This window comes from Coloeus monedula (genome assembly GCF_965178545.1).
Source record: "Coloeus monedula genome assembly, chromosome: 3".
Lineage (NCBI taxonomy): Eukaryota > Metazoa > Chordata > Aves > Passeriformes > Corvidae > Coloeus > Coloeus monedula.
This window is the reverse complement of record NC_138783.1, coordinates 109291709-109318339: the sequence shown is the minus strand read 5'-3', so window position 1 is coordinate 109318339 and position 26631 is coordinate 109291709. Positions and strand designations below refer to the sequence as shown.

Here is a 26631-nt window from a genome sequence, read left to right as displayed (position 1 = left end):
TGTAGTGTTTGCACTGTGCAGTTTTCCATTTACACTAAAATACAGTTCTGGTTAGTTCCTGTTAATTTCTTACAGCTTGCATTCCCTATAAAATTAAACATATCTGGATAATAGAGACTAAAGAGAAAGCATCTTTATTTTGGTTTTGTGCAATAATGTCCTGTTCAATATACATATTTCTTTCTTCCCTATGACTTTCTGCAGTTTATCATATGCTGGATTTGATGCTCAGTTTTATTCTTTGTGTTTAGACCTTCTTTTCTCATTCTAACTTCATACTTTTGTAGTGAGAAAGCCAAGTAGAATGAAGTTTACTGATATGCTGCAGAACTGTCAATGTAGCCGAATGGTTATTGCATGTTAGCTGTACCAAAATTTAAAATGCAAAGTACTACATATTTTCTGATGGGTGTCTATCTATGCTCATAGATAAGAAACATTTTTCTGTAGACTGAAAGGATTATGTGCCATAAGATTTCTGTGCATCACAGAAGTGACAGAAGATTCTTCACGATAAAAACTTCATTCTTTGCCCAGGTCAATAAAATGCTATATTTTTTCATGAAGTCTGAGGCTTTCTCTAAAACACAAATTCTGACTTGAGTAATCCTTCAAATTGCTTTCCCTTTGAATATCATTTACATATCTGTGCTTATGTTTTGGCTTTTTTTAAATCTCACTGTGTATTTGCAGAATGTTATTATTAGAGTATTGTTATGTATTTATAGGAATTCAGGTGTACAGTAGTTAAAAATATGCCTTTCATGTTCTGAAGGAACTGGGTGAGGAAAAAATGTTATATGTGATTCTGCAAAGGCTATTAACTACCATGCTGCACACTGTAAATTGCATTAGAATAATGCTGTAAAGCATATCTCATAATAGAATTGTGCTCTGAAGAACTGGAAAAAATACATTCAGTTCATGCAAGTATATTCCATTTCCAAATTGTGTTGAATAAATGTGATGCTGGTTTTGAGCTAAAAGTGGTAAATAGGTCAATACAGTATTTTCTAGGTAAAAGATTTTCTCTGTCTTATTATCTTTTAATGTACATTGCTAGTATATTTATGTATAATTTCTATGTAATTATTCTTTAGTTTAAAAAAGAACAAATTCTTTCACTGAAGTTATTTTAAATTTCAAGGGTAGCCTACCCACAAGCCATGTTTATGCCCACACAGAATAAAGTTGGGAAAGAGATCATGTTCACTATTCTTCAGCTGAGTGTTTCCTACTGACAGCCCCCTGGGGACACATTCTAATGCAGGCTAAGCAGTGCCATGATGTGGAGAATTCTTGTAGGTGGCAACAGGTGCAACTGAGGTGAAAATCCAGTCCATTTTTAAGCTTTAAAAAAATTGATAGATGAGTTTGTAGTGAAGCGTTCAATAGCTTTCTCAGATGTTGAATGAAAAATTAAGTCTTTTTTTAACAAAATGGTTGGGAAAAGCAAATAAGATGTCAAAGGATTAAAAATATAACAGAAAAATGGCAGTTCTTGTGGCATTAGTCTCTCAGGGAAGATATTTTTTTCCTGAAATGGTTGTCCTTGCCTGTACTCTGACTGAATTTTTCTGTTCTTACTATCCTCTGCTGCTGTTTACTTATATGCTTGTCAAAAGCATGTTAAGTCAGTGCCACTTGGCAAAACTTGTGGTGGTGTGGTTTTTTTTCTTTTCTCACTTCTACTACCGTACTGGGTTTTAGGATGATATCATTACTTTCCAAGGAGTACCATCACTTCATGACAGGGAACAGGATTAGAAAGAGAGATTAGCACTTGGAAATTCCATGACCTCCTCTGATAAATTACATCTTGAGAAATTACATCTACTTGAATCTAGTATCCTAGTCTCTCCCTAAAAAACTATACAACTAGACAGGAAATCTATAGAGATATGTGAAGACCACCACAGGTGTGTAGACTTAACATAGGTGTGCATCAAATTGCATTCATTCCACTTGAAATAATGCACATTACCAAATGACCTTACTAAGTATTTTCAGAGCTTAAATTTATTTTGTTATCATGTTGATATTAAAAAAATATGCATGTAGTACAATAGGTAAGTAACCTTGACAGATTCGTGTTAATGAACAATGTCATACTTAGCTGCTCATGTTTCTAAATCCATATTTTGCTCAAGTTCAAAGTAAAAAAGTCAGTGAATACGTGACACCTGCATTGTACATGAATGCTGATGTAACACAGATCTGCTTTAATGTTTTTTCAGCACAAGAATTGCTGAAATCTTTTGTGTTCTCTCCTAATCTGTGAGTTAACCTTCCCCAAGGATAAGATAGCCTTTGTCTTTAAAACTTGTATTTTATCATGTAACTAATAGAGATCATTCTTGTAATTTATCACATTCAGATTGAAAATAAAACAGTAATACAAAAAAACAAACCACAAAACCTACCAGAAACTTCAGTGTTATTAGCATTTAAGGTGCTGAACACAGTCTCCAAAGGTTTTAAGTCATGAAAACTAATCTTCAAATTTATCATATCATGCAGTGGTCAGGAACTATTTTGTGATTTCTAAAAATAAACAAGAATTTCCACTGTAGTGTAAGAAAATAATCTTTTATTAAAACAAACCAGGGAATTACTTCTGATTTTCAGTTCTGCATATTTTAGGCATAACACTTAGAAAGAAGTGGTTTTGCTTAATTTTGTATCAGATGAATTTCATTTACTGATTCTCAGGTGAAAATATAGAAAAAGAACCCTACCTGCCAAACCTACAGTGCAAGTTCTGTAGCTAATGTATCAGCATACCTACTTCACTGGTACATGAAAAATACTTGTGTGTCTTTGTTATATTTTGATTTAATGATTAAGGTTTTTTTCTTGCAAAGAACAATGTATTTGATTATTTGTACTTGTGCAGGGTTTTTGAACGTGAAGCAGCTCTGGAATCAGCCCTAAGAATGTTGCAGCAATTCTACCTGGATCTCGAAAAGTTCCTTGCTTGGCTTACAGAAGCTGAAACAACTGCAAATGTCCTGCAGGATGCTACACACAAAGAAAAGACACTAGAAGATGCCAAAATGGTTCGGGACCTCATGAAACAGTGGCAGGTAAGACAAGCACTTCAGTATAGAGGCATTTGACAAACATGAGAGTTTATCAAGCATATCTGATATTTATGGAAGTTATATAATTTGCATCAAGTTTATTCTTTGTAGCTTAACTGAATTAGTTTTTCTCCATTACTTTCAAATACATGAGAAATGTTAATTTGGTAGTCTATTGTCAACACGCTCTGTTGCAGTAATAAAAAGAGATAACAATGCAAATTTCCATAGTAAATGGCTGGACAGTTTTCATACAGTTATTTTCCTCTGGGGGAAAAAAATCTTAAAGTGAGATAATATTGTATTTAGTGTTTCAGAGAATCTTGAGGAGAAAGAAAATTAATTAGTTGAGATGGTGCTGTTGAACTGTGTTGTTATACTTCCACTGCATTTTCTTCACTACAGTTATTGAGAGGAATACAGATGTATCTGCTTGAGGCCTTAAATTCCTTAAATTTGAAGTTGATTGGCTGTTTGGAAGGCAGGACCCTTTCTTCCAATATTAATAGAATCATAGAATAGTTTAGGTTGGAAAAGACCTTTAAGATCATCAAGTCAACCATTAACCCAGCATTGCCAAGGCCATCACTAAACCATGTCCTTAAGTGCCACATCTACACATCTTTTAGTAGCTCCAGGGATGGTGACTCAGCCACTTCCCCTGGACAGTCTGTTCCAAAGCTCAGTGACCTTTTCAGTGAAGAAATTTCTTGTATTCCCTCATAGTGCATGATTTTGCTATTGACAGGAAGTTCAAAACTGCATATTTAAAGCACTATGCCTTAATTTATTTATTTATGAAAAACATACTGTGAAAAATTTAGTTATAAGTGATTAAAAAAAAAAAAAGTAAATTTATATAGTAGTCTAATAATTCTTAACTATAAAATAAATTAATTTATTGTGATGGGTAATATTTGCAGTAGTCATAACCCAGTGCTCTGTATCAAGTCTTTATTGTGAAAGCTTTTTGTTCAAACAGGTACAGTTTCCTGACAGCAGTGCAAATATTGCCTATCTATTTGCTAAAAATGGGTAATGGAGCACAATTTTATCAATAGAACAATTTTATGATGCCAGCTGGATGATCAGGAAAGAGACTATGGCTTTTCATTCTGTTTCTCAGGTATTGCTGCATTGATTCTTCCAGGCTTCACACCCTGCTTGTAGGAGTTCTCTCTCACAATTCACTTTGATGTATAAGGATGAAAAGCAAGAACATGACATAAATGTGTAGTTTGCACACAGTTTATGCATATAAAAGATTCAAACAAAAAGGAGCTTTACTAAGTCACAGAAGTCTCAGAAGTATGTATTTATGTGCTTTGTGGAAAGGGGTTATTGCTCACTAATCCATACAATCAGCCACATAAAACATAAATAGTGATAAGCCCTTTTTTAACTCTGTATTGTGGGTCAGAAATGTACTTACCCTACACAACACATCAGGCAATGACTGTACTGCAAGAAACTCTCTAGGTAAATTGTACATGTATCATAACAGACACATTCAAATACAGTCCATGTCCTCAACACGGTTCGTTATCATCCAGTATATGTAGTAGAACTGCAATCCCTGCCCCAACATAGAAAAGATCCTAAATGCTTTCAGTCAGGATTAGAATTTTCCAACTTACTTTTTTCTTTTTCCACATGAAGTCTTTTTTTTTCTTCTCTCACCAACCTGACTGAATCCAGATCCTAGGAGGTAAAATAAAATGGTGCTTTCTGATTAAAGATCAGTGTCTCATGCATCTTTGGAAAGAAACTTTGACTCCCTGGGTTTATAGAATGCATAGAAGTTATGGTCAAATATAACAAATGGATTTAGATCTTCAGTCTCTGTCTTGCTCTTTATGCAGTTCCATAGACTTGAATAATGTGAAAATAGTCACTAGGACTTTTCTGTTTTAATTTGATATTTTTAACCACTAGGTGTAAAACAGTATTTTGATAAATAATTTTCTACACAAATAATGAAAAACCTAAATTTCTGAGTTCAGTAGTAGCTTTGTACCCTTGTCAGTACAGATGTTTCTCTCACTTTAAGTGATCCATCGGTTTTCTGCTTTACACTCTCAAACTTTATTTTATTTCTTTAAACAATTGGGAAAATGACTTGCTGTACAGAAACTTTTTATATAGTGACAGTTGCTTGTTTAGGAAAATCTCACATTTTTAGGCATTTTTTTTCCTTTTCATGTTCAGAAACCATTAACTCAGTTGTCACTAATAAAGATTAATCTTTCCTTAGTAGTTAGCAGTTCATTCAGTAGCAGAAGGAGAAAGGTGAGACTTCTATAACTGCACATTCTAATTACCTGATGATGTAATTATATTAAAATGTTGCATTATAAACACCCTGTTTGTTTGTACAAGCATGCATTTGCATGCATCATTTGTCTGAACTGACAGCAATGTAATAGTTGAGGTGATTCACACAGTTAAAATACTTTCTGGAGAATTTTCAAGGATACAAACCCATTGCTCCAAGGAGTTGTATAATTATGTGCTGCTTTTTTTTTTTCTAGCTGAAATACATCTTGTGTCCTCATGAGGCCTGATTTGATAAGTAACCATATGAGGGAGATGAAAATTAATTTCACTTTCTGCTTTCATACTTCTAGTGATATGAACTCTCGACAGTGTTAATTATAATCGTGGGTCGGTTTACATGACACCAGGCCTGCCGGTGACAGATGAGGTACACCTGTCTCAAAGGGGGAAAAGGATCTTTGCACAGGAGTTATCAGGGTTTAGTGAAGAGTAAACTGAATTTGAAGGGAGATACAAAACCAGGCTCACTTGAGATAAGCCTGGAGACAGCATTCCAATGTTTGAGGGATGTTGTGCTAGCGAGGTCCTTTGGTCTGACATCTCAGTAGAGGTAGGGGCTGGAGATCCATGTGGCTTCAAAGATACAAGAGTTATTGATGGGTTAGACACCATGGAAGCACCTGAGAATGGTCACATAGGAATTAGGGGTTCTCCCTGCAGAAGGGTGGTGGGATCAATAGCCCGAAGTCTACCTACACCAATGCACACAGCAGGGACAACAAATAGGAGGAGCTGGAACCCATTCTGCAGCTGGAAAACTATGACACAGTTGCCATCACTATGGTGGGATTACTCACACGCCTGGAGTGTGCAATGGGTGGCTATAAATTCTTTAGAAGGCATTGGCAAGGCAGGAGAGGTGGTTGGACAGCCCTGTATGGAAGGGAGTGTCTAGAGCTTGATGCTGGTGACAACAGCGTTGAGTGTTTATGGTTAAAAATCAGGGGAAGGCCAACAAGGAGCATGTTCTGGTGGGAGTCTGTTATAGACCTCCTACCAGGATGAAGAGGAAGATGAAATATTCTATAAGCAGATGTGTGAAGTCTTGTAGTCACTAGTCCTTTTACTCATGGGGAACTCCAACTTACCAGATGTCCTCTGGAAATGGAGAAACACAGCAGAGAAGAAGCAGTGTAGGAGGTTCCTGGATTGTATGGAAGAGAACTTCCCCAGCATTCTCCTCGAGAAACCAACTCTTCATGGCTTGGATGGGTGTGCTCTTTGCAGGATAAAAACCGGCTGTGGGGCCAGGCCCAGAGAGTTTTGGGGAATGGAGTCACAATCCAGCTGCCAGATGGAGACCTGTGGTGCTGCCCAGGGCTTAGTTTTGGGGCCAGTCCTGTTTTCTGAGGAGTGACTGAGGGAGCTGGGGGTGTTTATCCTGGAGAAAAGAGGCTCAGGCTTTCAGCTTGAAAGGAGGTTGTAACAAGATGGGAGTTGGTCTCTTCTCCTAAGAGGAAATGGCCTCAAGTTGTGCCTGGGCATGTTTAGATTCAGTATTAGGAAAAAATTTATCATAGAAACAGCTGTCAAACATTGAAACAAGCACTGGCTTCCCAGGGAAGTAGTTGAGTCACAATCCCTGGATCCCATGTCACTTAGGGACATGGTTTAGTGGTAAAATTGGTGGTGTTAGGTTGATGGTTGGACTTGATTATTTTAGAGGGTTATTCCAACCTTAAGAATTCTATGATTGTATGAAGTACTTTTCTTGTCTGTCTTTTTAGTAATAATTGTATGTGACACTTTATGCAGCTTATGTGATATTAGATACAATTTTGAAGCTTGTGTGGATTTATCTTGTTACTTTATGAATGCAATCAGTTAATATTAAGCCTGTAGATTAATCACAGATTTTTTGGACTGAAATTTGATGAAGAATACTGCATGTGACACCTAGTTAAACAGTAACTAGAGAATGCTTTTATATTATATACACAGCTTACAAAATATTTCTAAAATAATCTATGATGACTGACCAATTATTGGTGGTATAGACCTGACTAAAAGTATTCCAGGATACGATAAATGAAGCAAAGTTAATACTTAGGCATGAAATACATAGCAGATTTATTTTTATTGCCACCTTCATGCTCACTTAGCCTATAACCTAAGTAGTTTTCCATTAGAGGCAGGAGTTTTGCTGCTCATAATATGAAAAATACGCAGTGCCTCAAGTTATACCTAAGAATATACAGCATGGGCAGTACCCTTCTTTTCTCACAGTGATGTTTTTATCTAAAACAAGGGACATGAACAGCAGGCAAAGCACTCTTTTCTATTCCTAGCAATGCTTCAAAGGGGCTCACCTGTTTTTAAGGTGTCCAGGCAGCTGTTTTTTACAGTAGTACAAAGCTGAGGTAGATACATATTCCTGACATTTCTCAATTATTTATCAGAATAGGTTCTTTGAAGATAAAACATTGTTTCCAAATTTATTTCAAATATAATTTGTATATAATTGTCTAGCACAGTTCATTTTGTGACATGATCTATGGATTAGATGATAAGTCTCACTAAAAGAGAAGAGAGAAGGTATATGTAATATTCTTGCTCATTTCAATACTAAAAAACATTTAATAGTAATTAATTTTCAAGTTCTTCCATTCTCTGTTCTGAAAAACTTTGTCATTGTCCTTTCTGAAATACTTCTTGTCGCTTTTGCTTATAGTTGTTCTCTGAAAGCTTTAAAAATAATACATAATCTTCTTCCCTTACCTGTTTTTTTAAAAAGTTTAATTCTCCATATTTGCCTTTTGTACTAACTTGTTGCTAGTGCTAAAATGAAATCTGTTCTACAGTACCTGGAATAGAATAGCAACTGTCTGAGCCATCTTACTCCACTGAATAATAGAACAGAATTTCCAAAATCTTGAGTTTTAACACAAGTGCTCTTACAACCTAATCTGAGACAGGGCTAGATAGTACCTCAGAGTGAATTTTTATCTCAGAGTGGATTTTTTTAAAATATTGGATATTACTTTGAAATATTACTTTGAAAACATGAATTTCTCAGTATTGTAATTAGCAGTAATGAGGAAGGGGAATAATGTTCTTTTGTTGTTAACAGCAAGTGTCAAATACTGAATACTTTCACAGGAGGCTCAGGTGCTGATTCTCAATGGGCAAGACAATAATATATCTGTTCTTCTTAGCTGGATATCAAAGAGAAGTAGTCAGAAATCAGAAATAACTTTGTCACTGCTTTTTGTCAAATATTTGGTATCAGTTTGTTTAGTCTGGATGGTCTGTATCATAAAAACAGAAATGTATTGCTGCTGCAGCTTGCCTAGGAGTTGATACGTTAATGTGTATTCTGCTTCTGCCCTCCCCATTTCTGAATTTAGATAAAAACCCCTTATCAGCATTAATATTCTTTTGGGAGGTAAAAGGCTCGTTTTATCAAGAGATCTAGTACTCTGTTGATAGAGTGAGATGTAAGTACTCTTAAAACTTATTCTCATGAAAATAAACAGCTCTCAATTGTCAGAAATCTCGCATATAAAGTGGGTGTTTTCAAATAAGAATATAAATTTCTTCTTTTAATTTCTCATTTGCATATGTTCTCATAATCGAGGTAGAAGAAAAATCCAATTTTTAAAATGTGCTAAATCACTTAGTATATTCACACTTGATTGATTTATGTACTTCCTCTGCAAAAGCTTATTGAGGACACCAGAGGATGGTCTTAATTTTTCATTTGTACATCAATGTTCAAACCCTACTATCTTTAAACACAGGTTTTCAAACACAGATTAGATGGGAAAAGCTTTTGTAGCATGAAGTGTGAGGTTCTGTTGTGTTGCTTACACAATTATTAGAGGAGAGCATGGAAAAATCACAGGTAGAAATGGAATGGAAGGGATAAGAGGGTTTGCCATTATTCTGAGCAGGTTCTAGTTCCTACATTTTCTCCTGACCTTATAATTTCTATAGGATGCCTCTCTTTGTGTAGACTTTTCTAAAGCAGGCTGTCCCACATCCAGAAAAGGGGATGGATGGACTTTCTCCTAATCTTTCTAAGTATATGTCATATTTCACTGTAGCCCATCAATTTGAAGTGACAGGAACTAGACTGAGTGGTTGCCAGAACTTTGAAGAGTTCTGCCATTCCACCTTCCCGTGACCATCAGTATTTACTAGTACAGTCTAATCTGCCATTTAGTTCTTCTAGTCACTTTGTATTGCTTATAGCACATTTATTTGAAAAGTGAATAATCAGTAAAAACTAGGCAAAAACCCAATGGTAGCCTTTAATATATTCTGATGATGAGTTTAAAAGGGTATCTGTGCCTTGTGCAATTATGCCTCCTACCAGACTGTTCAATACACTTGGCTAAAGAGCACATAATTTTTCATTTGTGAAACCAAATGTGTATTTTCCCAAGGCAGGTAAAAAGAAAAAATGATTGTACTGTGGTTATTAACATATTAATATAAAAAGGATAAATTGTACAGTGCATAACTGAGGAAAAGTATTAATTTTGGCTTAGGGCAGATATCTTCCTGAATATGTAAGAAGTCAATGACCTAAAAAGAATACAAATAAGGAATAAAATAAAAAATACAAATCATTTTCAGAGAAAAGTTATACTGGTTTTGCAAAGGGTTTTTAGACAGTACTGAGAAAATTAGTTGTCTTCTAAGAAATGCCCCCAAATTTTCTTTTTTATGAGTATATAGCTGCCATGTCACGGGTTTTCTGCATGTGAATTTACACTTTTGCACAATACTAGCTGTTCTGTATATGCACTGTGCAGCAGTTGTTTACTGTAGCAACTCCCACTATCTGAACCAACAATGTTTGGCAAAAGTAACTTTTCTATATCAAGTGTCCCATTTCATTTTCTGTCAGAAGTTTGGACTTTATTTCAACTGCTGAAAAGAATTTGAATCTCTTCAGTCAGCACAAAGTTCCACATGTTCATTTATCCTTGCATGTCACATTTTTATTTGGATAATTTATTTTCATTGGATACCATGTCATTTTGTATGTTTTCTCTTGAGTAGATGATTCCATTTTGTTGATGTTCACCACATAAACTGCCATTTATCCCACATATGAATCAAAGACTATTTTTTGTTTATTAGTACAGAATTATTATGTCAGCCTGTTTTGCAATTATTCCAGTGGGTTCATCACCTGTTATCACTGATAATATTAGCAACTTTCTGGAAGGGGACCTTTGTCCTTCTTTGTGGCAGTGCTGTATTACGTTAGGAGACTGTAAAGTGGTTTTCAGGATTTTCCATTTGGTTAAAATGCATGTTGTTTGAGAATTCAGAAAGTCCAGCCTTAAGTTATAGTTACTTTTCATAGTTTTACTGTATTTTGTCTCAGTAAATGTAACTAGATTTGGGCTTAACTTCTCTGAAATTGTTAGTAAATAATGCATTTTCAGAGATTGAATAATGTAATGAAAATATATAGCTACTTAGTACTCTTTCTAGGGTTTACAATTGCTTTTTTTTTTTTTCAGTTCTCTGATTTTATATATATATATTTTTATGGGGGGGGAGGTCATCTGATGTTAGGATGCCTACCAAATACCCTAATACAGTAGTACTGAGCTGTTTCTCATGAGACTGAGTGATGTTATTTAGGGCCTGTGACACTGGAAATCAGATGGAAGCTCACAGATTCTATTATATAGGTTCTACTTTTATATGTATTGTATTTATATTTACATTCTATTATCTTTCATATATATTCTCATGTGGGTTTAGGCTTATACAGATAACCGGTTCACCTTGAGGACTACATTTCTTTTTCAAATAACCAGTGAATTTTCTTCAGGTGAAGTTAACAGGATGTAAACACTGGTGCAAGCAGCCACAAGCTCTGCTGTTTGTATCCAGGTATCGGTTTAATGTACTGAATAACCAGATTATAGGAATGCAGTACTGTCCTCTCTCCCATGTTTTGTCTGCCTTAAAATTATTTAGAGGCCACATAGCCAGTTTGTTGTGTATGTGCCACCTGTTCTTACTGGAATTCTTACTGCAGGTGATGTAAAGTTGACTTCGGACACCTACTTTTAAGTGCTAATGGTGTGTGAGCTGTTTAAGTTCTGATAAGAACTGGTGGAATCTAGAAAGTTATGCAGCTGGCCAGATGCAGTTATCCCATTTTCTTCACCTCCCTAGCAAAGCAAGAGCAGCTGTGTTTGTATCTCCTCACGCCATGAAGAAATGTTCAAGAGCTGGTTCTGAATGTGTTTTGCTGCAGGAATTTTCACCAGTGAGCTCAGCTTGGTTGTAGTTCCTTGTCTTCCCAGTTCTGCACAGACAAGGATAAGAGAGAAACACTTCCAGATGACAGTTTAGTCCAGCTAAGCTGGGGCTATTTGACTCCTGGAGAAACACATTCCTCTCCTCTGACTTAGAGAGAGCGTAGGAGAAGTAGCTAAATAACTCAGACTGCACTAGCTGCCTAAACTTGGTGTAAAATGTGTGTGTGTTCTCCCTCTCTCCCTCTCGTGTGTAAATGTGGTGGGGGTTTTGTGGGGGTTTTTCACTTCATTTGGTGGTCTTTTACAGGTTAAAGAGCTTATAGTTTCATGTCGGTCCTGCCACTCTGTATACTTCTAAATTGCTCAATTGCCCATGAGGCAATAGGAGAGAAACAAGATGTAAACTCAGACTGCTGAGATCACTTTTTCCCAAAATTATGCCCATGAATTTAGTCATAGATAATTATGAAAATGTGTTAAAATATACCTAGAAAATTTCTTCTGCCAGATCACTCCAGGTTTTAAGCTGTGTCTTCTGCTGACCCTCCTGCCCACACAAATGTCTCATAAGTTTGAAGCAGTGATATTTGTTTGGTTTTTTTCTCTGCCTCTCTGAGAAATGTTTATGCCTGATGTTGTTCTGGCTTGTCTTGCATCTGTTGTCACGAGGTGGGAAAGCGTTAGTGCTTTCTGTCCTTTGTGATTCTTTTCCATATAAAATGGGTTGAAGTGCCTGCAGTAACAGTAGTTTTTCATATTTACCCTTCAGTGTGGAGTAACTGTTCTAAATCAGAATAGAGGTGGGAGAGCCTGTAGAAATGGCAGGAGCATTCAGAGACTTAGGTGTCCATTTTTGCCCCAGTAAATAAGCAGCTTTCAACTAACCAGATTATGGATCTAAACCAGAACACAGTATTTATGAACAGTTGTAGCAGAGAAAATAACACATTGCTTATCATCTGATTATTCAGGTTGGATTTACTATTATGCACTAAGAGTCACCAGAAGTGTTGGTATGAGAGTGAAAATATCTGGACTCAAATTAAAATGAGTATCTTCATCTCCACACTGCCTGTGTAGTTGAAAAGATAATGCAAAACCAAAAGAGGCCATAAGAACTAAGAATTGTGCATATTAATCAGTTCTGAAGATGAACATTTTTATTTTCTTACTTTGTGTAATATTTTTTCATGTTAAAAGTCTTCATAGCTTATAGCAGGTTGATTGAAAAAAAAAGTATCAAAAAGTCAAAAAGAACTTATATCAGGTTACACTGATAATTTGTTATGAAATAAATTAATTAACCTTAAAAAGAGACTGTGTGACTTCTTTTTAATAATGCCAAATATTAATTTCTGGTATCTGAATCAGATATTACAGTTTTACCTGAACTTTGCCAATGGAGGATATGTGAGCACCAACTAGTAACTAAGCAGATTAAAGATATAAATTATATTGTCCCCAGAAACACCATACATTGTCTACTATACTAAACCTACCTAATTTTAATTTCTACCTCAGTCTGCTAGGCTGCTACAATTTTAATGACTGTTTTTTTCTTTTTTTTTTTTTTTGCAACTACTTCATAGTTCAACAAAAAAAAAAAAATAGCGAGACACACTTCCTAGAGAACTAAGTACAAAACCCAAAAGACTGAATCACTTAATTTCACTGTTGAACTTCAAAGGTCTTTTGCTGGGAAAAGCTTACAGTTGTCCTGCAATTTTTTGTACTGCTTATATCAAAGAGCATTTCCCTGATCTATAAATGAAGTGGCAAATCCTTTCTTTCCAGAACCTGGAAACCTGCTGGAAGCTGCAAGATCAAAGCTATGAAATAAACCTGTTCTCACTTATGTTACACCTATTACAGTCACAACAGTGCATTAGCCTGAATGGATCATCTCTTTTTCTTTTTAACTGTGATATTGTAATTCTATGCCTCATGAGTTAGGGTTGCAGCAGTGTTTAAATCCCAGCTTGTTGATTTGCTCAAAAAAAAAAAAATTAGTCATTTTATTTTAACCTTTGATTTGTGGGACATGGAATACTATGGAGGGTTAGCACCACCTGAAAAATACCGCCAAAAAATGTAATTTCTGCAAGAGGAGCTATTAAGTGACAGCTTGTTTCATTATCTTGTGTTTCCTGTGAGATATTGAGCACACACGTTATACACCCGGGTGTTGCTCGGCTCATACTACCTCAGGTGAAACCAGGATCATTACCAAGTTTAATCCAGTTCTGTGATCAGGGCATGGAAGCAGAAATGCTGCATGCTGTCCTTGGAGCAAATGTGCAGCTGCTTTTCCACAGCCATGAATTCCTCCTAATCCTGGGAGATTCAAGTCCTGTAGATAGCGAAAGGAATTTTACAGATCATCAATGTTTGTTGTAACTGAGGAAAGAATTGTAACTCAGGAAAGAAACTCGTTACCCAGGTGTTTGGGTGAGATGGAGGAAAGGGAGAGGAAACTGTAGGGATTTTTAAATTATTTAATTCGTTTATTTCAATTTTGAGGCTATGTTATTCATTTAAATATTTTTATGTTTTTTTCCTAAGATCTTTACAACACAAGGCTGGAGGCTGACATTTCCACATTAGGTGGGGGCAGATATTTAGAATATATATTAATATAAATCAGATTTGCTTAAAATAAAAGTATTTTTTATTCTCAATTTCTATGTTCTTACATAGTTTCTGCTTTTTCATTGTTATATAATTTTCACTGCATTCCTCAATACTTGGGAACAAATAGAGACAAGCTGGACCTGACAGAAGTAGAAAAAAATCATTTTATGAGTTTAGTTAAGAAACTTTGTAGAAATTTGTCTTTATTAGCATGCTGTTTTGATGATGATTTCTCTGTTTTCATTATGGCTTATAGCACTGTAAATTAATTTAACATGAAAGGATGAAAATATTGCTTTTAAATTTTTTCTCATTAAATTGTGAAAAAATATTACAATAAATAATAGAAAAGAATGCCTCTGGTAGAAGCTTCTGTTTACTCAATCACTGGCTACAGCAAGAGTGAATTATTGCAGAGCTAACTCAGAGGCAATATTTTTGCAGCTACGTTACATAAAACAGATGATCTCAAAACTTCAAAAAACAGCACAGAAAAGAAAGCATAGTGTGGATCCTTTGAAAGTTAAACATCTATTTATATTTCTGTGAGAGGCCTGGGCAAGACAGTTGGCTGGAATTGAAGCCTCTCACATCTCAAGTCTTGTGGTAATAAAGTGAAAAGTAAATTTCATTGATACCAGCTCAAGGTGCTGAATTTGAGGTCAGGATATTCCACATACATGGGTGATTACAACGTATCTGGGTGGGTAGGAAATAATTCTGTAAGTTACAACTGGGATCCTGATATTCTCATCAGCCTTACTAAAATGTCTGTAAATTTGCATTACATGGCAAGAGCATCTTTTGTTTTGTTTTGGTCTTGGCTTTGTATTTTGGTCTCCCTATGGCCCATACAGGATGTTTTCTATACAGCTCTTTGTTGCCTGGGGTGCTAAAAACATTCCTTCTGCTTAGGTCTTTTGCTTCTCATTTGTAAATTAACATTTCCAAGGTATCTTGCACACCTCGGTTCCATCCCTTTGCAATAATCCAATTTAGCTTCAAGCCTGGATTGTTCCAAATTTATTCCTCTGCAGTCTTTCTGTTTCCTCCTTACCTTAATTTAAAGAGGTGTTAGACCACTCAAGTTGGGCAGGAACCATGTTATATACAGGCAAGAATTGGACCTGAAATTACTTATGTTTTGTCTGTCTTACCTACTGGAAATAACATGATAGAAGATATTTTAAACCATTGACAAACAGACATCTTGGAAATTAACGCAAATGCTCTTAATTACTATAATGGTAATGAGTTCTTTGATACTTAATTTTATGGAAGGGATCATCTATAACCCTTTCTTTTTAAGTAGTGATGACTTACAGAAATACAATACAGAATAGCACTTGTGATATCATAATGCATTTGCGTTTTTTCCTCTCCTTATCTGAGATTTCTAATCATGATTCTGAGAGATGCCTTGCAAATGCTGATTTACAACTGAGAAGTAGAAGAGCCAAGAAACTGGCTCTTCTACTGTCCTGGGCTAGCACGATGTCCTGGCACCAAGCAAAATTCTGCCTGCCCCAAGTGGGGACAGACGGAGACCAAACGCGGCACGGGAGGGCCAGCGAAGCACCGGCTCGTGTTCGCCTTGCCCACCAGTGGTTAGGGCGTGCAAGGAGGTGGGAACAAGGCAGAGAGTCTTCCCGTGAGGGAAGGGGTTTATTCTGGACCAAAATGCACAGAGAAAACACCAAGCCACGTGGCTTGCAGGGAGTCATGTACCCCCATGAAATGGGCGTGGCAAACACACAGTAACCAATGGAACATCAGCCAGGGGGTGTTACCGAGGTGGGGAGAAGGAATTACAGCAAATGGGAGAAGGGGTAGGCGGGGAGGAATGACAAGGACCAATTAACAACCGAAGAACATAGAACTCTCTGGAAATACAACCAAATATGAGGAATAAGGGGAGGGGAGGGCTGTGGCCAATGGTAAGGCACGGATTTATGTATTTTTCACAGCCTTATGAATGCTCAGGGCTTTTGGGCTGGGGCAGCATCAAACCACTGGACCTTTGGGTCCACTTGATCCGGCTGACCCTGGCTTTGGCCATGGTTCACTGCAACAATTGTTATATTCCAGGGCATTTCTTGGTGATTTAGTAATCTTGTGATTTCTTGATTTTCTTCTGCAAGAGAGGTAGAAATGTTACCTTTTATTTTGTTGTTGATGCTAGATACGTTAAACAGGTGTTATTTATGGAGCATTTGTGAATGTCACCTAGAAAACATATATTGAGCATGTTGTTGTGTTAGGTTATGATTCTTCCATGCTATGGACCAATGAAATAAGAGTCTTCTTTTGAGATTCTTTAGACATTTAGTGTGCCAGAGATGTACGTATAATAAACTTGCTATATACGCACATGTTCATATGTATAATTTTCTGTGTATTTAGCTCTAGAAAACAGTATTTGCATTTGGCTGTCAGTTTCCAGAATGTATTCTAGGTTGCACTTTAGGTTAGTATTTATAATACAGTGCTGACACTGAGCAAGCTGATCTCAAGAATAGATCTATTAGAGAATAAAACATCATTTCTTCTGGAATGTTGTCTACAGTCATGAAGATAAAACATTTGCAAGTTTTTTTGAAATGTTGGGCTCAGTTGTGCCTTCCTCCAGGCCTTCAGGAGTTACTGCTCTGCAGTAGGCAATGGTGAGAAAATAAACTGCCACAGATGCTACTGGGAAATCTTGAATGCTTTCCAGAATTTGCAGTCACAGCATTCCCGTGCCACTTGCTTCCCACTGTTTTGTAAAAGGTGCTACGGTACAGTTGGTTTGGGTTATTCCCAGTCCTTTTAGGTTTGGCTGTTTTGGTAAATGAGGAAAATAGAAGAAAGAAATTTGTATATTCCCAAAAGATTGCTCTTCTTGCTGACTTACACCTGGACAACCAAACAAAAAAATCTGTTTACATTTGGCTGTCTTCATGATAGTATTTTCTGAAAACAAATGTGTGAAATTGTGTCATACTTAGGAAATCTTCTTTAGGAGCTACACATCCACTTGAGCAGAAAAGAAGCAGTGTTCTATGTCTTCCGTAACAAACTAAATGATGCTACTCCTGTTGGAGTAATAAATGGTGTTAATAAACAGTTTCAGCATGTTCTAAAGAGCAAATTTGTTTGCTAAAATTATTTTGTAATTTAAATAAATTATTTTGAGTCTATCATAATTGTCTCATGGAATATTAATGAATGGAGAGAGAATAAATTTAAACAATTCCCTATTCATCTCCCTTTTCTGGCACACAGAAATACTGTTTATTTTAAGTTACTTTGTGCTACAATTCTGACACCCATTTTGAGTTAAAATAACTGTAAAAGTCATATTCTTTCTTCTTACTTTTTTGTCTTTGTTCCTTAAATTTTGCCTTAGAACTTGCACCACTGGGAGCAACAATTGTAGACATGAGTGTTCAAATCTTGTTTAATATTTTGCTGATGTTGGTGTAGATATGGTCAGAGTAAATTTGTCCTGCAAATGCAAAATAATGTATACATAGGGACATGTATGGTTATTATAAATTGGTGATATGAGTGGCTGATATTACTCTTTATTTTCAGGATAGTTGCTTAGCTGCTGTTAGGGCTTTCCCATTTGGGGGGTAGAGGGAATAGCTGTGATATTCATGCTAGCCAAGCAAGCAGATGCAGCAGTGTTGGAGAAAGAAAGTAAAAAAACTACATATGTATGAGACTCCAAAGACATAAAAGTTTCCTTTCAGATTAAAAATTTATCATTTTTTTTTAAGGTTGGTTTATTTGAAGCTCCAGCCTCTGAGTTCATTATACACCCAGGCCAGACTTGTTTTGGGTATGCTGGGTACAACCACAGATACGTTTGTTCATTAGTGGGGTTGGTTTGCAAGTCCAGTACTCTTGTTGGCCTTATCTTTAGCTGGACTTTGGAAAATGCTGTTATGAAATGCTTAGCACTTAATTCTCTATAAAGAAGCCATAGATTTGTTTTGTTTTATATGCTCTTCAGTATTTTTTAAGAAAACCGAGACTAGGGTTCCCTGGGCTTAAGTTAAACCATTGCTTGTACTAAATGAATTTGGCAGTTCTGAAATTGGATTTTTTTAATTACTTTTGCATTACTTTCCCAAACCATCATACTGATTAATTGTATTACCATTTTAAAGAATATACTTGGGCTGCCAGGTGTGGAGGGGAAACAGAACAAAATGATGTTCCATAACCTCTAAACCAGTCTTCTGACATAATTGAGATGAAGTGGAACTTTCCACAGAGCTGGTGCCCAGACTTGAACCAGATGTCAGCAGTTATTTTAATGGTAATGGGCTGGCAAAGTTGACAGAACCAAGGAAGTCGGAAGTTACAAACTTCTGTTGCTGTCCAGAAAGTATTTCGGTCATTCATATCACAGTGATGTTGCTTCCCTAAATCTGTGAATTACAAAGGCAGTGATGGTCTTAATTGTTTGAGTCATTACTGGTTTTGTAGTCAAACACGACTTTACCATGATTGACTGTTTTCCTATGAATTTAGAGATGCAATTAGATTAAGGGCTGTTCTGCATTGTTACAGCTGAAGGTGAAGAGAGATAATTACGATGTATTTGTCATTAATAGGGCAGGAAAATTGTTTTTATAAGAGGGTAAAGAGGCAGCAAAGTAGTGGTATCATAACTTCTTTTTTAAGCAGTGACGAAATCTTATATAATGAAGATCACATTTGCATGGGATGGCTGCATGATGTCTGTGTGAGCTGTTCAACATGATTCCTGAGGCTTTTTTGCTAGACTCTCCTAGTTATCTCAGGATTAATTTTTTAAAAAGTACAATGAACATGTTAGTGCCTTATGGTTTAAGTTAATCACATAAAATATCAGAAGATTAACTGCTAGAACATGAATTAAAATTAGACAACAGAGAATCATCTTTACCTTAGAAAATTAATTCTGAAAGCATGTAAAGCTCATTGGCTTTAGTATTAGGGTTAGATGAATATAAACATTCAGATTTTGGCTTGTCCAGACTAAATCAGGTTGCATTCAGCCCCCAAATGTATCACTTAGGACAACTTTTTGAGTTGGTTTTCTTCCTTTGATAGGAATAAATATTTTCAAAATTAAAGCTTTTCAGAGCAATAAATGAATTTCAAAGAAATTTTAATACATGTTGAAAAATTTTCATTATGGTGACTTGGTTTTAGGAAATGCATTACTTTTTCATGTGCATGCTATGATGAAATTTCATTTTATGGCACGTATACAGTATATTAATATTCTGTTTTATGATTTTGTGATTATATCAAAATAAAAGATGGCAGAGTTCTGACTCCTAACTCTCTCCTTCAATCATGGTGATAGTGTACTTCCAAGATTTCAGTAATTCAGTATTCATATACTCAGAAGTCTTATTCACAGAGCAGAAGTCTTCTTGAAAGTCCGTGAATATGCTTAAATGAAAGGAAGAAGTCACAACAGACCAAGAGTGGTGTTTAATATCTTATTATTTATGTGTTCTTCCAAAAGCTACAGAGAACTAGGGAGGAGTGAAGCAGATGAATGAAGATGGAATAAATAAAAGTTAACTCAGGTCAGATAAAAGATGGTGAAAGGAGGAGGGTAGTTGGGGATGCAAATAAATAACTAAATAAATTATCCCCATCTGTCCCTAGCACTTAATCTTTGTGTAAGAACTGGAAAGACAACGTCTTTTATGCTGAACCTATCTTAAAAAAAGACATGAAAGCCAACACACATCAGCTGTGCTTTTCTGAGCTTAAAATTTGTTTATATGTGCACTACAGAAATAACACGTGAATTTTTATGTAAAGTCATTAACCTGTCTTTAACATAGCAATGACATAACAGCTACCATTTTAGTCCCATTTCAATAAAGTCACTTTTGTGTACCAAAATACTGCACATAAGTAGAACTAAGATGAACATGAACTTGTGTGATGTGTGATATCTCTATACCAATGTCTGAGTTGTCTTCGACAGCGGCAACAATTATTCTTGCATCATAAAAACATCACTAGACCATCCTTGGTCTAGACTATAAATGCCAGTTTTTAGGTGCACTGTAGTACTGTAAATAACTAAGCAATTCAAAATGTTATTTTTGAAAGTATAAAGAAACTGGCTATATTTTTCTGGATTTCCAGTATATTTCTTGAAGTTGGTAGCTGCAAGCAATATCCCTCCATGCTTCTTTTGCTGACTTCTGAATTCCAAAGCAGAGATAGCAATAAGCAGGGCTTTTCAAAGTGTATTTTAGCAATCTTTTATATGTATACAGTCATGTGTGTCCAGACCTATCACACTGCATTCTGAAACTACTGCTTTATAAATGTTTGGGGAAATGTGACTGTTAAGAGTAATTTTATCAGACCTGAGAAAAAAAGCTATGAAATTTAACAGTGACAAGTAGTATTTTTCCACTTTGAACTAAATGTACAGAAATCTCCTGAAGACTGTGATCCTGCTCCGAGCTGTTGGAACATGGGGTTTGGCCACTATGGTCTTGTCATTTATGGGGGTTTTCTTCACTTTAGTTGGGCTCTTCATGAGAGCCTGCTTTTACACTGTCAGATTTGAAACTGGTGCTGTAAAATTGGTCTTGTAAGTCATAGTTTTTTCATATGTATGATCACTTCTTTGAATTGCTTGCTTGCTTTCTTTGCAGTAAAGAAAACGTTGAGGCATTTTCGTTTCCTTTCCCAAAGGGGCAGTGCATGTCTTCAGCACTTGGCAAAATGATCCAAGGTGGTTTGGGTATTAAACCCACCAAGCCCTTTCTGACTCTCCACAGAGGGTCAGAAGTGTTGAGTTCCCTTTCTGAACATGCCATGTTCAGCTCTAGGGCTTATTGGTCTGGTATCATCCCTTCCTGGTGGCACTGGAATTACAGAATATACCCACAGTAGAAGCATATGGTATTTTGTAATGCTATTATAATGAGTGCCATTCAAATAAGAAAGATTTGAGATTTCCTCCAAAGAATCACTGTCACAGAAGCTATTGGAAACCTGTAATGCTACAACAAGCAGATATTAATTAATGCTGTGTCAAGGTGAGATTCCTATTGAACTCTTTATTATACATACATGAAAGCGAAGCAAAGTGCTTGGGTTAATGTTATTGCGGTCAATTATCAACAAACTAATAATGTTTAACCTACTTTTAGAATACCTTTATGATGAGATATTTTGTCTGGTTTATTAAACTGTAAGGTCACCAGAGGAAAGATTTTAATATGCACATTCTTTGCAGTGTGAGATAACATGCACATTTTTCTATCAAAACAACTTCAATGTAGTAATGTTTCCATTTGGATAGAACAAATCTATTAGCTTCATTTATATTTATTCCCATGTAGAAGAGTTGATGGAATGTCTAAAAGCTGTCAAGGCAGTATCAACTGATTTCCAGGAGAAGTAAAAATGGAACTTGATTTTGATACCCAAGAGTCTTAGAATATAGAACCAAATATTAAGAAACATCTACTTAGAGAATTGACTAAAAGTTATAAAGCAGAACTAAACCATTCATATGCTGTTTCTGAAGAGTAATTGAGCATATAAATATGAAGGTGGATATAAATTCAGGCTCTTTCAATGAAGAGAGCTTTCTCATGAAAATACTAGATTTGAGAATTGCCATAGCAACACTGCTGCTTCAGAAAGGGACTAACACTATCTATTTTCACTATTATATTTCCATTTCAATATATTTTCCTTATAATTATGCATTTTCTGGACTTTGTAATGTTAAGGGAGTGTCATACATGTGTGCTGACTCCAGAGTCTCTGAAGGAAAATATTTAGCTAAAAGGAATTGATGTGCAGAGCTGTAAAATGGCAACTCTAGCATTTCAGAGGCAGCATGTATCTGAATAAAAAGCAGTGGTAATATAGCAGTGAAAAAGCAGAGTAAGATTTTTAGTGTAAGTAGTACCCTATTTATCTAATTTTAAATTATGCAATATAGTTTTCTGATTTGTTGGAGACAAAGGGAAATCACTTTTTGGCAATTAGTAATAATTTTGAGTTTAAAGAGAAATAAAGAGAAGATTTTGTCATTTAATAGTCTAATTTATTTAGCAGTTAAAACACTAACCCTTGGCATATTTAAAGATATTCTTTACATAAGGATGAGCTAATTTGGTTTTTGTGATTTTTGGGTTTTGATTTTGTTTTTATATGATGTAAATAAATTATATTTCTTTTACTATTTGGGAAATGTGCACTTTACCTTTGTTCCAAAGAAATATATTTCAAATATATTCTCTCCAATTTTGCTGCCAGTAATGCATTTCTTTCCTTTCTTTTAGACTAGCAAGGCTTCTATTGCAAAGCTGTTCTTATGTCCACTCTGGCAGGAAGCTAAATTATCTGAAGACATAGCAAAGAATATTCAATTAACTAGAGCATCCTAATTGCTCTAGTTACATTTTTAAATTTAAAAGGGGCAGCAAAGACCATCTCTTTTGGTGGCTCATAGAGTGGTTCAAGTGGCTCACAAAATGACACAAAAAAGAAAGATATGTCTGATTTTTAACCACATTTTATATTTACTATCCTGTTATCTGGAACTATTACCTCCTCCATTAAGTAAGTATGTGTTTAATTTTTTTTCTTTCTCACAGGCTTTACTTTGGTTGGTTTATTCCATCCTTTCTGTAGTTCTGGATATGCAAAAAGTCTTGTCCATTTGCTACTGCTGTGGTGCCTCTGGTGCTAGAAAAAGTTACTTGCTTTCACAAAAAAATCTGATTTCCATAAGATATAAATAATGTCTGAACTGAAGTTAGAGTTGCAGAATTATGAAATAACAACTTTAGTGTTCTTTTAGAGACACCACCAATATTGAAGTAGCAAGGACAGAGTAATCTGGAAAGACAGCATTAAATTCTCTTTAGCTGACTTTTTCATTATTTTTTATAAAATAGAAAGGGAAATTCCACAATGGGAAACATTTTTATGTTTATCTTATACAGCAACCAGAACCTCCTTTTGTCTACTGAGAATTCTTGTTTCTCATCCACAAAGGTTCCTTCTTTTGAAATCTGTTTTCTATGCTGAGATCCAACATCAGCTATTTGCTAGTGCAGGATATTCATTCAGTATTAGATGTTCTTTTTCCTAAAGGCCATGACCTTCAGATTCCTGAGTTTCCAACTTTGTATTCAACAGAAACCTGACATACAGCAACTGTTGACTTCCTTGTCCTGAGCACAAGTTAGCTCGAGTTAGGTTTCTAGTTAAAAGACAACTGTCTTTCAGAGAGGTGAAAAGTCATTTCTAATCTATATAAATTGTCTGTTTCCCACAGCTGATACAATTATATGAAAGTAAGTTGAGAGGCAAAAAGGAAAACATTTGTGTGTTTGGTTGTCTATTTATATTTTCAATGAGTACAACTCATGACCTTTAGTAAAAGGGGCATGCACACACAATGCCTTATCAAACCGGAAACTGGTTAGGTATAACACCAGACTGAGCAAAATTCAATTCTGAATATAAAAAAGTGTCCTTTTTACTTTTAAAAGAACATTCACTGAGTACATGAATGCACATGCTTGTGCACATGCTTGCATTAAGACTGTAATCAAAGGAAATGAAAATAAGAAGGCTTGAAAAATCATTTTTAAAGGTCTGTCATAAAGCGTGTTCATTCCTGCTGTGTCACATGAGACAGTGGAAGAAAGACTATTTTGTTATTTGTTTGCTGGTTCAAATGAAACCAGTACTCCTGGTTTCATTATCCTCCTCTTTCTCGGCATAACACAGCACCATTGCAGCTGTTGTGGAGTTGCAGATATATCTAATTAATAATGAAACACAGCACCAGCCTAAGAGCAGACTTCCTGTGCCACCATTTAGAGGATCCTGGCAATGTTTATGCCCTGGGCAGTTTTTACAGCTGGTGCCAAGTGTCAGGGCACTAATATGCCCCCCGTGGCTCTCATGGCATTCAGAAAGGGCTGACCCTTTAGGTTTCTGACCCTTTATGTTTCACTTTATGTCCATGAGCCAAGACCACTTACACCTGTCTGGTCTGGTCAGTTGCTGCTCTTCTGTGAGACAAGGCTGCTGTCGAGTTGTGTTTGCTCAGTTGACCCAAGGCTACCTGAGTCACTCCTACTTTTTGAGCAGCTTTTAAAGTTTTGTTTGGTTATATTTGCAAGTGATACACCATATGCTTTGACATCTGTTGTTTGCATGCCTTATTTTAAGGAAATATGTAGACCATTTTAAATAAAGGCACTTCTATTAAAAGTATCATTATACTCATGTTTTCCAAGCACACCTTGATAGGTAGAGCTGAGCTAAGACTTAGTCCTCTTAAAATTGTTGTGATTACAGCAGTCTTGGTGGACAAAAAAAAAAAAGCAAAGAGTAGGAGATGGATTAGAAATCAGACTTTCATCTCAGTGACTGTCAGTTTTACTGTCTTTTTCTAGAGTCTAAGCAGATATTAGAAGTCTAAAAATGGCTTTAAAAGATACCTTAAGGTATCTTTTTTCCACTTTTCATCAGGAAGGACACATAATGAACTACAGAATGTAATTTCTTGTCATCAGCTTGAAGCTGAATTTTGTCATACAAAGATATTAACTTTGGAAAAGCATTTTAGAGACTTGCCATTTAAATATGATTTTGGAAGTTTCTGAAAATTAAACAGACAATAAGGAGTCTTAGACTGTGATTAAAGAAAAAAGGTCAGTTATCTTCTCTGCTTTTTTATAGCTCAGAATACACTGGTGAGTATATGGGAGCAAGAGGAGAAGAAAGCAACCAGCTCCCATACCATCCCAACCCTGAAAGGATATACCTTTCATATGGTTGGGCCTCAAGGTTTGGTCCAAACCCAGAATTTGCAATTCACAAAGAAAAGTGTCAATTTGATATTAGGTTGAATTAGACCAGAATGAAAAGTACTCTAAATTACCTTGAAATTAGGCATGCTTTGGAGCTTATTGATTTCTCTTTTTCTAAAACCTTTAGTAATCACTAGGAACTTCACCAGGACAAGAAATCACAGATTCCAGGACTTTCAATTCCAGAAGAATACCACCAACCTTCAGTGGTATCATTTGTCCCCCTTACACTGAGGTGACCTGGAATTAGCAGATGCTGAGGGTGGGATGTCCTGGTGAAGCTGCGGACCCCAGAAGGATTTGTGTTTGTGTGCAGTTTGCCAGCAGCCAAGGCAGGGTTTCAGCAAAACCCTATCTTGAAACTGGCAAAAGTTTGTTGAGAATGAGGCCTTTCTTGAAAGGCATTTCTGGCAGTGTAAGTGGTGAATGTCTGTGAGAACACCAGGCTACAGGAGATTTTGTGAGCAAGAAACATACTTCTTGATTTGCCAAGCAGGCTTCTTGGTCTTCTCTTTTGTTTAAATATGACAAGTAAAACAGGCTCTACTAAGATGCTAAGCTTCTTTATCAGATAATTGTATATATTTTGGCATCTTGGTTCAGTAAGAATGATGGAATACTGACAGACTGATGTCAAATAATACAGAGTTGAGCATTACATTAGTGCCACACTCATGGATTCAAGGCTGGACAGGCTGCACAAGAATTGGGATTTCAGAGACCCTGAAGACACTTTTAAAGATGTATCCCTTTTGCCATTGATTCCCAGACCTCTGGATTCTGAATTCTGGAGTTAATATCACTACTGGTGTTAGATTTCAAAAGGCTGTGGGTACATGCCACCTTTTAAGCTGACCTTCTAGAGATTTCATAATGTAAGGCCAGTGACTCCATATTGCAGCATATTCCTTTTTTTCTCTGTGGGTTGGGTTGTTTTCTCAGTCTTTGTTACAAGTGGTATCTAAGCTACATTTCTGCTCTTTGTTGCCCTTCTGCTTTTCATTGTTTCTTATGCAATAGCTGCACTAAAATATTTTTCTACACAGAATAAGGATATCATTATTAATTATTATTATTTACTTTATTTTAGTAAAAAACCCTTTCTTTTAAAGTAGAATAAAAATGCTTTTTTTCCCTCCTCTTTTCCTGGTTTTATGTGTTGAAAAAGGCTTAACAAATTTATCCTTATTTTTTTTAACGTGAAATCATGGGAAAGAAAAAAACCATTATTGTAGAGTTTGCGTAGCTGCTGACTTAATTCTACTAATTTCTTCTGTAGTTCAATTTGTAAGAAGCACTTTTAAATGCAGTATGTTGAAGTATGAAATATATGGGGTTTAGATTTATTTTTATATGTACATTAAATATTTGAGTTAAGTTTGTTTCAAAGCTTTTTCATTACATGCTGCATCATCAGAAGAAAGCTCTTAAAATGTATACTCTTGTGATCTGAAGTTGCCTTGCTTCCCTAAATATGCC

At 35.8% G+C, this 26631-nt stretch overlaps 1 protein-coding gene across 5 annotated transcripts in view; it reads left to right on the top strand.

Moving 5' to 3' along the window:
* Nucleotides 1-26631, top strand: part of DMD (dystrophin) — a 999626-nt gene that overhangs the window by 754971 nt on the left and 218024 nt on the right. For all 5 annotated transcript variants that reach the window (XM_082277447.1, XM_082277448.1, XM_082277450.1 and 2 more), the window contains one exon: nucleotides 2897-3086. In XM_082277447.1, the coding sequence (XP_082133573.1) occupies nucleotides 2897-3086 (190 nt within the window). The remainder of the gene's footprint in view (nucleotides 1-2896; nucleotides 3087-26631) is intronic.